At 50.6% G+C, this 13,994-nt stretch overlaps 1 protein-coding gene across 1 annotated transcript; it reads left to right on the top strand.

Annotated features, from left to right (window-relative positions):
• The first annotated feature begins 2,542 nt into the window (after nt 1-2,542).
• On the top strand, nt 2,543-8,956 carry FN3KRP (fructosamine 3 kinase related protein). The gene is made up of 6 exons (XM_006869475.1): nt 2,543-2,683; nt 5,378-5,529; nt 5,851-5,942; nt 7,128-7,210; nt 8,321-8,443; nt 8,618-8,956. The coding sequence occupies exons 1-6, from the start codon at nt 2,543-2,545 to the stop codon at nt 8,954-8,956; spliced, it is 930 nt and encodes a 309-aa protein (XP_006869537.1).
• Nucleotides 8,957-13,994: the final 5,038 nt, after the last annotated feature.

Here is a 13,994-nt window from a genome sequence, read left to right as displayed (position 1 = left end):
TCTGAGAATCCTCCAAAATGCTAAGTTTCCTGACTGCCATGTCTCTCATCTGCTCTCTTCTGCTTTTTAAAATTGTGAAATGTAGTGTACGTGGTTTACATGAAAATGTGCATAAGTACACACACACAGAGGTACCATTTAATAAATAATAGCACTATGAACACTTAACTCCCTGCCCTGGTCAGGAAATGCAACATGGTTGTACACCAGAAACCTCCCCTGTGCCACTCCTTCCCACTGGCCACAACCACTTTGTAGACTGGGCTTCCCCTTCCCCCAAAGCAAACAAGGGGCAAGTGCTTACATGGGAGTCCTGTGCTTGGGGGATTAAGGCAGGAAGCTCTCAATGGGTGTGTGGATGACTGGGATTCATGCCCTTGGAGACACACGGGACCACCTCAAAGATAGCTGCCCTTAAGGGTGTTCACGCCCAGCATTTCCCACCGGTACTGTGGGCCTAGCAACAATGGATGGAGAAAATCTTGGCAGAGTTGCTGGGTTGGACTTTGGAAAACTGAGACCTGAGGCCTGTAGGTACCAACAGCTTCAACTGCAACCATTGCTCCAACCACAGCAGACCCTGGAGATCTTTGGGGTTCAGGTCCACAACATTGAAATAAAGTCAGTATCTCAACAAAGTGAGTCCCATGGATTCTTTTTATTTCCTAGTGCATATTAAAAGTTGTTTACACTATATTGTAGCCTAGTAAGTACACAATATGGCCTTATGAGGAAATCTGAAATATTGTGAGAATTTCCAAAATGTGACCCTGAGACATGACGTGAGCACGTGCTGTTAGAAACACAGCACTGTAGGTTTGCTCCATGCAGGATTTCCACAGACCTTCCATTTATGAAAAACACAGTATCTTCAGTGCACAATCCTAGTAAATCAAATTGCAATAAAATGAGGTGTTATAAAAGACCACCGACTTGTTTTGTTCAATTATTTTACCATCTATTGGGGATCGAGGAGGCCTGGTGGCATGGTGCTTATAGCGCTTGGTTGCTAACCATAAGGTTGCCTATTTGAACCCATCAGCAAAAAGCTGAGACTTGCTGCTCTCACAAACATTTTACAGCTCCAGAAACCCTATCCAGGATCTCAATGAGTTGGAAATGACAAGGGGGCACTTAACAGCAACATTATGGATTGAGGAGCTCTGGTGGCATCCTGGTGAAAGAACTTGGCAGTTTCAACCCACCAGGCTTCTACTTCCAAAAAGATTACAGCTGTGGAAACTCTTTGGGACAGTTCTACTTTGTCCTTTTGGGTCGCTATGTGTCGGGATCATCTAGACAGCAGTAGTTGGTCTGTGGGTTAATGTTCACTGTCTCCTGGATTAGTTTTCTGGGGCTGCTGTGACAAACTACTACACACTGGGTGGGCAAAAGAACAGAAATGGATTCGCTCGGATCTGGAAGCCAGAGGCTGGTTCAGGGTTTGGTATTCTCAAGCTTGTGGCAGCATCCCTCAATCTTTGCTTCCATTTTCAGTCATCGCCTCTGTGTCTTTAAGGTTTACAGAGCAGATCAGTTTCCCCTTTATTAATTCATACATGTGTCATTGATTGTAATTTCATGTCACTGATTAGAATCTCCACACTGTAACATCACTCATCCCTCTTCCTCCCTTGTGTTTCGTCTCATGTGTCATTACCTCTTCTGCCTCTTATAAGGCTATGTATCATTGGATTTAGCACCCCATCCAGGATGATCCCTGATTTCTTTGCAGCTGCAAAGATCTTTTTTCCAAGTACGGACCATTCACTGCTGCACTCACCCCGTTTCAACACATTCTTATTGAAAGCCCAAGACAGACAGCAAGAGATGCCACCCTCAAAGAACTGACGTGTAGTCAGGACGAGCTAGTGGGAGGATTAAGTTAAAAGAAGTAAGGCTGCCATTCCTAAAAGGACGAAGGCCTATTGCTGCTGTCAGGGAAGCCTCGGGGGAGGGACGGGGGCGTGGGGGGGAGTGGTGGTGCGACAAGAGTTGCGCGCGCAGATGCAAGGAGCTCATCGCCTGGACAAGTAGGAGGGAGGAACGGTCCAGGAAGAGAGGGCGGGGTCCCGGCCGTCCGACGGGAGCGCGCTCTTCGAGGGCGGGGCGAGGTGTCCGGGGGCGGTGCCTAGGCCCCCGGCGCTCTCAGCGGACCGGAACGTGGACGGGGTGGTGTGTCCAGGGGGCGGGGCCTGTGGGGAGTCAGCTCCCTTGACAACGGCAGCGTAGGCCGCTCTGCCGCTCCCTGCGCCAAACACTGCGCTAATAAGTGACGATGGAAGGCACAATGCTGCAGCGCAAGACTAAGCGCCCGCAGCTCGATTATTTCACCTCAAACTCCTTGCTAAGCCTTACGGCTCAGTCCCGCCCCCACACAACTCTTATCCAATCTCTGGGCGTCCCCTCGACCCGATCCCGCCCTCTCACGACGTCTCCCTTCCCTCGCCCAATCCCGATGCTCCTGTCGCGCAGGCCCGTCTCGTCGCGTCGCCGGCGTCTCCATCCTCACTAGTGGCGCGCAGCAGCGGTTGCTGGAAATATGGAGGCGCTGTTGAGGCGCGAACTGGGCTGCAGCTCTGTCAAGGCCACCGGCCACTCTGGGGGCGGGTGCATTAGCCAGGGCCAGAGTTACGACACCGACAAAGGACGGGTGTTTGTGAAAGTGAACCCCAAGGCGGAGGTCAGGCGCAGCGTGGGGCGGGAGGCGGGGTCTGGCTCCGGGGTGCTGCGGGGGTCCTGGGGGCCTGGTGGATTCGGGGTCGGCTCCGGGGTCGGGCGTGCGGGTCGCCGTGGGGAGCGAACCACCCACTCGGAGGACGGGGTGGCACCGTCACGCAGTTGCAGAAGCATGTCCTCTCCTCAGACCTGGCTCCGCGCGAGCCTTTTGCTCAGAAGCCCGCAGCCATTGTCATCTCAGAGATGAGCCGTCACGTCGTGGGAGAACGTCTCCGGGGTTACAGTCGCAGTGTCGTTCCTTCTGTGGGGCTTTGGGGAACCTTTGCCTTGGAAGCCAGGTGGCTCCCCATGCCTTACCCTGGGCTGCTGCAATGGGCACGATTGTGAGGCTGGCCCAGGCGCGGGGTCCCTATAAGTGGGAGCCCACCCCAGATGGGTGTCCTTCTCCTCACCCCCCCGTGGATCTCTCTGCCTTCACGGTCATGGTCGTCTCCTAACGAAGGACCGCTTCCGCGCTGCTCCCAGTCGGGGTTCGGCAGCCGATGTTTCCCCGGTCCTTGTGGACTGCTGTCTAGTCCGCTCCCACTCACAGCGACCCTGGAGAGTTTCCGAGGAGCGCCTGGTGGCCTTGAACCGCCCACATCCTAAAACCACCCCAGACCCCTAGCAAGGCTGTATGGCGTTTCCGAGGAGGGGCTGGTGGGTGTGTACCCCTGCAGCTAGCAGCCCAGTGACTATCCTAGGCTCACACACCGGGACCCCTCCGAGCCCTGGTGGTGCTCTGTGTTAAGTGTTGGGTTGCTAACCTCAAAGTTAGCGGTTCAAACTCACCAGCCACTGTAAGGGAGGCGAGGCTGTCGACATGAAGATTTACAGCCTCAGAAAGCCGAGGGAACAGTTCTGCTGTGTCCTCTAGGGGTCGCTATGATTTGGACGTCAACTTGAGGGTTAGTGGATGTGGGTTTAGTCACTGTTTCCTTGGTAGAGCCCATTTTCTTTAGCGTAGTGGTTACGAATCGGGCTGTGAACCTCAAGGTCAGCAGTTCAAAACTACCAGCGGTTCTGCGGGAGAAAGATGAGGCTTTCTGCTCCCGTAAAGATTTACAGCCTTGGAAACCCTGTACAGGGTCGCTATGAGTCGGAACCGACTGGATGGCACTTAACAACAACCATCTTCCTCACACGCTCCTTTGGTACACAGTTCCCGACATGCCATGGCGTTTTCTAATTTGCTTTGGAGTATACAATGATAGAAAAGTTTGCTGATTATGTTGAAAATAGGACTACTTTTGTACTGTGCCTCTTCAGATGCAAAACCACCATCCACACAGGGTAGTGAGGTTGCGTTCCTCGTTTTCCGCCTCACCCCTGCGGCAGCAGACCTGGCCCAAGTTGTTTTTCCCTTTTTCTATTGATTCTTGTTATCTGTCCTTTGCACACTTGTGCAATTGCTTTCTGCTCATGCGCCGTCCATTTCTTGTGAGCTCTGCTCCACAGCTGGTCCTTATTTTGCCTGGTTCCTCTCAGGAGTAGGGGCACTTGTGGCTTTACTTAGAGCTGCAGTAGGTGCTGGGTTAGGGCACTTGGCCTTTGGTTGGATCTATGGACACTTCTGCCCCGTGTTTCTTCTTCACACTTCCCTTGTTTGGTTCTCCCCAGCTACTGTTGCAGTGTAGACAGGGCCTCTGTGCTCCCTTACCTACAAAGAGAGTACTTGTGCCTGATCAGCCTCCTGAAGACACAGTTTTGTCCTTTCTCCTCAGCAAGTCCAGTGATAAAGTGTTTTAAATGCCCTGTGTTAGTGTTAACTCATTTAATCATAGCAGCAACCTCATGAAATTGGTACTTTTATTAACTCATTTTACAGATGAGAGAAGTGAGGCACAGCTTAAGTAATTTGCCCAAGGTTAGTAAATATCACAGTTAGGAGACTATTCCCAGCAGCACTTTTGATAAATAGCCCCAAACTGGAAACTCCAGTGCCCACCTACAGTTGAACGGACGGCTGTCTTTGGGAGCATTCGCAGGTCGAACTGTTGTTCACACTCCCTCATGGGCAAGCCTCGAATGGCGATGTCATGGAGGGGGCGGGAGTTCTGAGGAGATAGTTCACTTCCTATCTCGTGATGGCTTTGAAACTTAGCAGTGTGCTGTGTACACATAGATGTGTGCAGGTTAGAGCTGGACTAGTGACTCCAAGTGATTATGGAGAGTGGGCAGGGACCTGGCCATGTGGGGGTGGTGGTGTTGGAAGGATGGTAGAGAAGGGGTCTAGCTTGCGGGGTGCTCCAGGGTGGGGCTGCCTTTTGAGGGATCACTGTGGGTTTGAGGGCAAGAAGGACAAGGCAGGAGTCCATGTAGGGATGGTCACTGTTGGTCATTGGTGGTGATAGAGGAGGTGACAGAACGCAGGTCCACCTAAGTGAACAGTGACCTGGATGCTGTGTGCAGCTTCTGGGGACCCTGCACGGAGGAAGGGGTGCATCGGCATCCTCTGTGGGCAGGGATTGTATGTGAGTGGAGGCTCAGGGTCAGTAGTCCACCAGATAAGCGTTGGCCTTTCCTCTCTGGGAAGCCGCTGGGTTCAGCCCAGTAGTGGACGGTGGACACCATCTGCTCCGTGCGGTGGCATCTTTGTCATTGTCCACTGAGTCCTTGGTCAGGTTCATGACCACATCCCGCCCCCCTTTCCCCACAGGCCCGGCGGATGTTCGAAGGTGAGATGGCGAGTCTTACTGCCATCCTACGCACGGGCACAGTGCGGGTGCCCAAGCCCCTGGCGGTCCTTGACAGCCCCGGTGGTGGGAGCATGCTTGTGATGGAGCACGTGGACATGCGGTACCTGAGCAGGTGTGTCCCGGCCTCCCCTGGCTGCTGAAACTCTGAAGCTTATGCTGGGGGTACCTTGAGGGTGTTCCCAAGAAGGTCTCGGGTTATGCAGAACTGGTGATACGCATTGCAGTGCGTGTGGCCCGAGGTGGGCGGGAGATGCTGATGGGGGCTGGTGGTGAGATTGGGTGGGACGGAATGAGTGAACATGAGCTGCAGAGCCCCCTTCACTGCTCCTCCCTTGGAGGCTCGGACTCCTCTGGAGGCGTGCAGCGGGCACGGGGCTGTGTTGCAGGCTGTCTCTTTAGGGTCTGGTGAGAAACTGGCTGTCTGGTTTCACAGTCACGCTGCGACACTCGGAGCCCAGCTGGCCGATCTGCACCTGGAGAATCAACGGCTCGGGGAAGCACTCCGGAAGGAGAGCAGCACTGTGGGTACGGGATTTGGGATGGTGGGGGGACTCAGCAGGTGCACGGGGCCCTGATGGGGAGGCAGGCGACACCACGTGTACCAGACGAGGAGGAGGGGGCCTGGCGGGCACAGGGGTGCATTGAGCATGGGCACGCAGCAAGTGGGGTCTGTGAGGACCCCACACAGAGGTGCATCCTGGCTCATGTGGGGTGGCTCATGCTGCCGATATGAGGTCAGCACCAACACTGCATGCTGCCCACCTCCAGAGGAGATACTTGTTGGACTCCAAAGTCCTCCCTGTGTGGTAGCTCTAACCACTTGTCCTCTCGAAGGAGTCTAACTTCTGTGCAAAGCCACACCTGGAGCCCTGTGCCTGCTTCTAAGAGGCCATGGTATGGGGCCAGGTGTGCCCTCGGGCTGAGCCAGCGCTGCAGCAGCTCCTGGCTGTTCACGGTGTTCTGTCCTCACCCGCAGTGAGCTGTGGCGTCAGTGTGCAGGCTCTGCGAGGAAAGAGTAGCCAGCCTCAGAAAACAAGATTGTGCTGTGTGCATAGACAGACCCCATCCATCTGTCCCGTCCTGTGAAGATCCATCATGCTGGACAGACAGACTGCCTGTCTGCCTGTTCTGTCCTGCAAGGATCCACTGTGCTGGACAGACAAACCCCATCCATCTGTCCCGTCCTGTGAAGATCCATCATGCTGGACAGACAGACTGCCTGTCTGCCTGTTCTGTCCTACGAGGATCTACTGTGCTGGACAGACAAACCCCATCCATCTGTGTATCCTGCCCTGCCCTGTCCTTCCTGTGCACAGACTTCCAGACCATCGGGATTTGCTTTAGTTTCATGGAGCTACAGAAGATGGGCTGTGTGTCCAGTTTCTCTTCTGTAACTGGCAGGTGCTGAGCCGGCCCCTGAGAACCACCCTTTCCAGATGGGATGGAAGACTCTCCTCTTTAAAAATGTCTGCCTTTCCTTGTCCCCCATAGTCCCCCGGCACCCTCTGGAGCTACTGCCAGGAGTGGTTGGTGTCCTTTGACAATTAAGTCGGCCCATGCAGGGCGATGTTGGCTGGGTGCTTCATATGTGGGGACGAGGAGGCAGGTGGAGAAGGCTCCCCAGTCCAGGCCTCAGGACACAGCTCTGCTAGCATCAGAGACGCGGTGGAGAAGGGGGCCAGGTCAGCTCTGTTCCCCTTTTAATTTCAGGAAGGGGAGGAGGTCAGCCAGAACGTGCCTTTGTGAACCAGTTTGGATTTGATGTGGTGACCTGCTGTGGCTACCTCCCCCAGGTGAGTGACCCCTGCCTCACCCCCACCTCACAGTCTGCTCAGGTGCAATGGGTGAAAGTACCCCCCACTTTTCTGCAGAATTCACTGAAAGTCTCCGTGCCTTTTACTTCTTGGTTTCGTTTTAAGAAGTTGGTTTTCTCACCTTACCTGTTCGCTAAGCACAGAGAACCAGGAGAAAAAACAGTGATTAAAGTTTAGAAAGTAAAAGTGATTCTTTTAAGACATTAAGCACTGAAAGTTTGTTAGTAACAAACTTATAAACCTTGTTTTATGGTTTTAGTTGTGCTGGGACATGGTCTGGTGCCCAGCAAGCCTGGAGCAGACGGAGCAGGGGCTCTGCTCTCAGGAAATGCAGCATGGCCCTGCGGAGGGGGACACATTTATCTGGGAGATACTGGGCTCCTCTGATGTGAAGTGTTATAGGAGAATATGAGAAGTCAGGCGGCGTGGATGCAGCCCTCCAGCACAGCCTTGCCCAACCCTGCCTTCCTGTGTCCTGCCTGCCTTGCTGTTGGCCCTGCGTGGAGATGGCTCCTGTCGGGCCAGGCTCACCCAGACCTTGCTTGTTTCAGAGCTCTTCCTGGGCCACAACTTCACTGAGTTTCTCATGCTTGGTCACACAGCATGGCACATTTCTTTGTCATTCCTTTAGGTTCCGAGCTGTCAGAGAGAGGGTCAGTGCCCTAGTAGGTGTTCAGTGGCATTATGGTGGTTGTGGTGGACTGCCCTTGAACTAGGTCTGATTCATGGTGACCCTGGATAGGGTCCCCAATGCTGTAAATTTTTATGGGAACGGAAAGCCTCATCTTTCTTCTGAGGAGTGGCTGCTGGATTTGAACTAGTGACCTTGCAGTTAGCAGCCCAGTGTTTAACGACTACCCTCCCAGGGCTCCTGAAACTGCTGATAGGTTTATATATGACAGATCCTGAAACTCGATAAAGATATTGAGAGCCGCTGGGGGTGTCCTGTCTGAAATGACTGTCAGCCGGTCAGTCCTGAGGTGTGTCCCTGTCCATGGTGTTGGTAACAGAAGGCTGTGCCATTTCCATGTCATCATCTTTGACCCTGCCCTCCCTGTGACCTCGAGTCCGCTTGCTGACCCTGTACAGGTCAACACCTGGCAGAAGGACTGGGTCACATTCTTCACCCGGCAGCGCATACAGCCCCAGATGGACATGGTGGAGAGGGAGTCTGGGGACCGGGAGGCCCGTGAGCTCTGGGCCGCCCTGCAGGTGAGCACCTCTAGCCCCTGATTTAAGGAGACGGGGTGGGGAGTGGGAGGGAGGGGGGGAATGCAACCAGCTGGCTGCCGGTTGGCCCCTCCACCCTGTGCTCAAGCTGCTGTGCACAGGTGGGGGATCAACATGCTGCGAGCCCCCAGGTGATGCTGCCTTTCCTCCCTCCAGCTGAAGATCCCCGACCTGTTCCGGGATTTGCAGGTGGTCCCTGCCCTGCTCCACGGTGACCTTTGGGGAGGAAACGTGGCTGAGGATGCCTCGGGGCCTGTCATTTTTGACCCAGCTTCATTCTATGGACACTCCGAGTATGAGCTGGCAATCGCTGGCATGTTTGGGGGCTTCCATAGTGCCTTTTACTCCGCTTACCACAGCAAGCTCCCCAAGGCCCCCGGCTTTGAGAAGCGGCTGCAACTCTACCAGCTCTTCCACTACCTGAACCACTGGAACCACTTTGGGTCGGGGTACCGGGGGTCCTCCCTGAATGTCATGAGGAACCTCACCCGGTGAGCACTTGCTCCTTGTGCACAGGCCCTTGGGGGTCTGCAGGGACCCAGGTTTAGGTATCTGGGTTCCGGACAGAGGCTACAGCTGGGACCCGGTTTCTCGCCCTCCTTACTTTAGTAATCTCGACGGGATAGCTATCAATCAACTCAGCAGCTTGTTTTCAGCTTTGTAAAGTACATAGCATTTCAGAAAAAGCTTTTATTGTCCTGAGATTGTACATGTTAAAGTGCGTAGACAGAAGATGCAACCAGGGCTGGAGCCGGGATGTGAAGAACACACCCCGGGGTGTGGTCAGCAACCGTCTCTGCTGCCCTGGGATGCCTCCCTGCATACCCCTTATCCTCATGGCCAGGATGTCCTCTGAGTCCCTCCCTGCCTTCATGTCCAGGGCATCTTTGAGCTGTCCCCAAGGATGCTCCTTGGAGTATCACTTCTAGACACAAAACAGTCTCCTTAATACTTCTCACGTGACCAGTTCCAGAATCGAGCACATTCCGTGGCTGTACCTCTTCTTGGGCCCTACTGTCCTCTGGGCATGTCCTGCCCTGGGGTGTCCTCCTGCAAGTGTTTCCCCACCTGTCTGCATCCTAGAATCTGAGGGTGGTTCCTTTGCAGCATATGAAGTGAGTGTTACACCCATGTTTATTCCTGCCTGCATCATTACCTGACAGATCACCATTTCATGAAACACACTGATGTTGATTAAGTCCTTTGCATAAAATCTGATTAAACTTTTCAGTGGTTTCAATATGTGAGACTATTTTCATCATTAAAATAATCCAAATGTTACTTTAGCTACACCCTTTGTAATATGACAATAGGTACAGTTGTTTTTTTTTTTCTTAAATGTTTTATTGTGAATTATGTGACAGTTTACATGGGAGAACATTAATTTTACATTCATTCTATCGTATATCATCTCATTGCCATGGTTACAATCCCCTCAGTCTGCTCAGGACCAGCCAAAGGCCCCTCCATGCAATCCTTCCCCCGTACCCCCCAGGTCTTCAGCACACAGTCGCTCTCCCTCTCTGGGTCTAAAGTCTTCAGCTGCTCTATCGCTCCACGTCATCATCTCTGGCTCCATTTCAGGCATCACTGCTTCTCTGGGTATGGTCCCGCTCTCTGCTCTTCTCCCTTGATGGTCCTAGGGACCTCCGCTCCTAGACTGAAAAGTTAATCACTCCTCTCCTTGCTGTAAAACGTCTATCTTTACATTTCCAACCCTCACAAACAGTCCTGATAACAATTATTCACTATTGTATCACAAGAGACCCGTCTGCATTTCATTGCATCTGCCCCGCCTAGTCAGATTGAATACCACTCACTGGAGATTCTACCTTCCTCCAGGCCCTCTGGATCTAGGTTCCCTCTTGAAAGCTTGTAAGCCAGTCACTTCTTGCCTTTGTAGCCCCCCACCCCCCATTTTGGGTAGCCAATGTCTTGTTTTTTGAAAGAGCAACTTGGTTTCTTGAAAGAACTTGTCTGTTTTGCTCCACTAGAAGAATAACAAGAGCTGCCAAATGGGCCAGAAGCCCCCCGAGACGAGCTGTGACCCGAGCTGCAGCTTGGTGTTCTTGTTGAGCCCATGAAGCTGGATGTGCCCACCAACCAGGTCTGGCTTCATGTGTGGAAACACTGACGTTGAGAGACACCAGTGAGCTCCGTGAGGATTGAGTCATGTTTTCTTTTGTTTACCTGGTACAGGTTAGCGTGCCCTCTGATGGCGCTCAGGAGTAGCAGTGAACAGCCTTTAGGATCCTAGGTTTGGGAAGGGAGGAAGAAGGGTGACTTTGAAGAACTCTCAGTGACCTGAGTTTCAAATTTAGTAATTCCTAGAACACCAAGCACAAAGATACGAATTTATTCTGAACTTAGAACCTGAAGGTTCTGTTTCCAGTGCAGCGGAACCTGAGCCATTCCTCTAACCTGACACCATTTCAGTGCAGTGGAACCTGAGCCATTCCCCGATCCCTACGCCATTTCATTATAGCTTACACCTGAGCTATTCCTCTACCATTTCCCCACCACCACCACACATACACCATTTTATTGTAGCTTACACCTGAGCCATTCCTCTATCCCTACACCGTTTCATTATAGGACCTGAGCCATTCTTCTATCCCTACGCCATTTCATTATAGCGTACACCTGAGCCATTCCTCTAACCCTACACCATTTCATTATAGTATACACCTGAGCCATTCCTTCTGCGCCCACATGACAACCTGGCGTAGAAAGAACAGCTCACGTTCTGTTGTAGGGGTGTGATAACATGACATGAAACAGCACATGTCCCCAAAGTCTAGAGTCCATGAGAATTTGAAAGTCAGTTCTGCATTTTGCCCCTTTGGATCAGGATTCTTCTAAAAAATCTTTGATCAAAGTGTTTAATGATGCATATCAGAGGGGTAACAAATGTTATATAAGCCTAGCTTACACGTGTCGACATGCCTACAGGTCAGAGACTCTATGCTAGTTTACTTTGTGAACCTTTTGCTGTGCTTCCTCTGGTCAGTTGCTGTTAAAGTGCTGTCGAGTTGGTTCCAACTCAGAGTGACCATGTATAGAGTTTCCAAGGAGCGAATGGTGGCTTTGAACCTCTGACCACGCTCCGGCCAGAGCTGTCATTACTCAGTTATATTGACACTTTGTATTGCGTGGTTTTGTCTGCACAATTCAAGTCTGCATTATTTTCATTGCTCCCAGTGATTTTACCATCATTGATTTTGTCAAATTTTCTGGTGTTTTAGTTACAATGCTGGTAGGTAGTATTTGTGAACTTGTGTCAATAACCTTTTTTTTTTTTTTTTTTGGAAGGAAATAGTAATACTGGACTGCAAGGTCAGTTTAAACCACAAGGACAGCGGTTCAAACTCACTAGCCTCTCCTTGAAACTCTATACAGAGTTGTTATGTGTCAGAATTGACTCGATGGCACTTAACAACATCAATACAGTTTTTTGAGAAAGTAATAATTAAAGGGAAAGAATGGAGGAATAATAATGTTTCCTCTGCTCAATTACTATTTGTAATTAATGCTGTAATTTAATGTGGAAAGATTTTACAAGTAATTTTTTTCATTCTTTAAAAAAATTTTTTTTTAAGTTTTTATTGTGAATTGAGTGATAGTTTACATGGGGGAACATCAGTTTCACCCTCATCATTTCATTGCAATGATTACAATCTCTGTGCATCATTTTTCCACAGTATTTGCTTCTATTCCCTCTGTTTTTTGTGGGGGCTGGCGGGGATGTACACAGAAACACTCAGGAATATATAATCGTTTAAACAGCCAAAGGACGCATCCTGCAAGCCTGTCTCCTTCCTGTCCACCAGCACCTGGCCGCCAGCACACAGCCTTTCTCTTTCCATGAGTCTAGAGTCCCCGGCTGCTCTCTCTCTCCATGTCCTCATCTCTGTCCATCTCTGGTGTCGCTGCTTCTCTGGATAGGGTCCTACATTCCACTTGTGCTCTTCTCCCTTGATGGTCCTAGGGTTCTTTATTCCTAGACTGCAAGATTAACTACTCCTCACTTTTTGTTACAAAACTTCTACCTTTACACTTGTGACAGTCGCAATTAGTCATAGTAACAATTACTACTGAATCATAAGAATCCTATCTCCATCTCCTTTCACCAGACCCATTTGGACAATATGAAAACTATTCAGTGGGGACTCTACCTTCCCCCAAACACTCTGAAACTTAACCCCCTACTTGTAAGCCAGTGACTTTGTGCCTTTATAGCTCCTCCCATTTTAGGTAGCCAATGTCTAAGTTGCCTGTTTCTTATCAACTCTATATACAGAGGGAATAGGATTGATCTTGGATGTGAAGACTCCTTTCCTCTCAGTTGGTATTTTGAGCTACTACATCCATTAAGTATAGGTCAAGTTCATAAAATTGTAGCAATTTACACTTGTTTCCTTTATCCAAAAAAAAATATTTTTTTAATCTTCTTCTTGTCGAGTTCTGATCATCAAGCTATCAAAGCTAGGTCGAATGGTTACTATCTGCAAGTTTGGGTGTTCTTGTGCGTCTCCCCTCACTTCATATCAGCTGGATGCTTCACTCTCAGCTTTAGCCCTCCATGGCTATGTCCTTGTCCATGGGCTCAGGCGTCCTCAGGTCTCACCACACTTTGGACCAACCCCTCTTCTCTCTCTCATCTCCAGGTCAACGGAAGTCTATGGAACATGATTGAACTCAGCCCATATCTTCATTGCTTCCTTTCCCCCTCTTCCATTCACCAGGAGACCAGTGGGGTTGCCAGAAAGCTTAAATGCCTGCTCATGTATTCTGTTTGAGTTTCAATCGGGTGGGGGTGGGGTTGTTCTGAAGGGACTTGATTTCTTGCCTTGATGGCTCCCCAGCAAACAACTTGCTTGTTCTTGTAGTAACCCATCAGACTGCCAATTTTGTTTTGGATTTAACCTACTGATCTTTCAAGTAACTTCTGTTGCTCTAGCTATTCCAGGCTAGTCTGCTTGTCCTTTCTAGTGGGACTATCCCACTTCAGAAGGTTCTGGATAGGACTCAGGATTCCACCTAAGGTCCTATACACTGCAATGGCTCCACAAGAAGCCTATTTCACTAGGCATGTTCTAGAACCCCTTTTAGGTATTCCAATCAGTTTTAGGCTGAAAATGGGCTTACAAGCTTTCTGTAATCATGTTTCTTGATATTTCTTTCTATCCCACTCAAGTGTCTATTTTACAGTAGTAGGCAAGGGAAACCAATATTCATAAGACGGTCAAGTATCTTAACATTATTTTCCCTCTTTTACCCATTTAGTCTATGTCTTGATCCCTGTATCAACAGAGCCCTGTTCTTCCAAGGTTGAGCATGTATCACTAGTTATTTCTGTTCCATTTAGCCCATGTGAACCTGCCTCAGTGTTCCCCTATCTACCTTGTTCTTCCATCCATCTCCCCTTTCTCCCCTTCTTGTGTATTGCCCTCCCTAACCCTACCCTGTGCTCTACCATCCCCTCACCCCACCCACACTGCCCTGGTAACCAACAAAGAATTTTTTTCCCTTC

The sequence above is a fragment of the Chrysochloris asiatica genome, unplaced genomic scaffold (assembly GCF_000296735.1).
Source record: "Chrysochloris asiatica unplaced genomic scaffold, ChrAsi1.0 scaffold00132, whole genome shotgun sequence".
NCBI lineage: Eukaryota > Metazoa > Chordata > Mammalia > Afrosoricida > Chrysochloridae > Chrysochloris > Chrysochloris asiatica.
The sequence above is the reverse complement of the archived record's forward strand: the minus strand, read 5'-3'. Positions and strand labels throughout refer to the sequence as shown.

Coding starts and splice junctions, on each gene's coding strand:
- FN3KRP (XM_006869475.1), top strand. CDS start 2,543: ATGGAGGCGCTGTTGAGGCGCGAACTGGGCTGCAGCTCTGTCAAGGCC. Junction 2,684..5,377: donor AAGTGAACCCCAAGGCGGAG/GTCAGGCGCAGC, acceptor CTTTCCCCACAG/GCCCGGCGGATGTTCGAAGG. Junction 5,530..5,850: donor GACATGCGGTACCTGAGCAG/GTGTGTCCCGGC, acceptor CTGGTTTCACAG/TCACGCTGCGACACTCGGAG.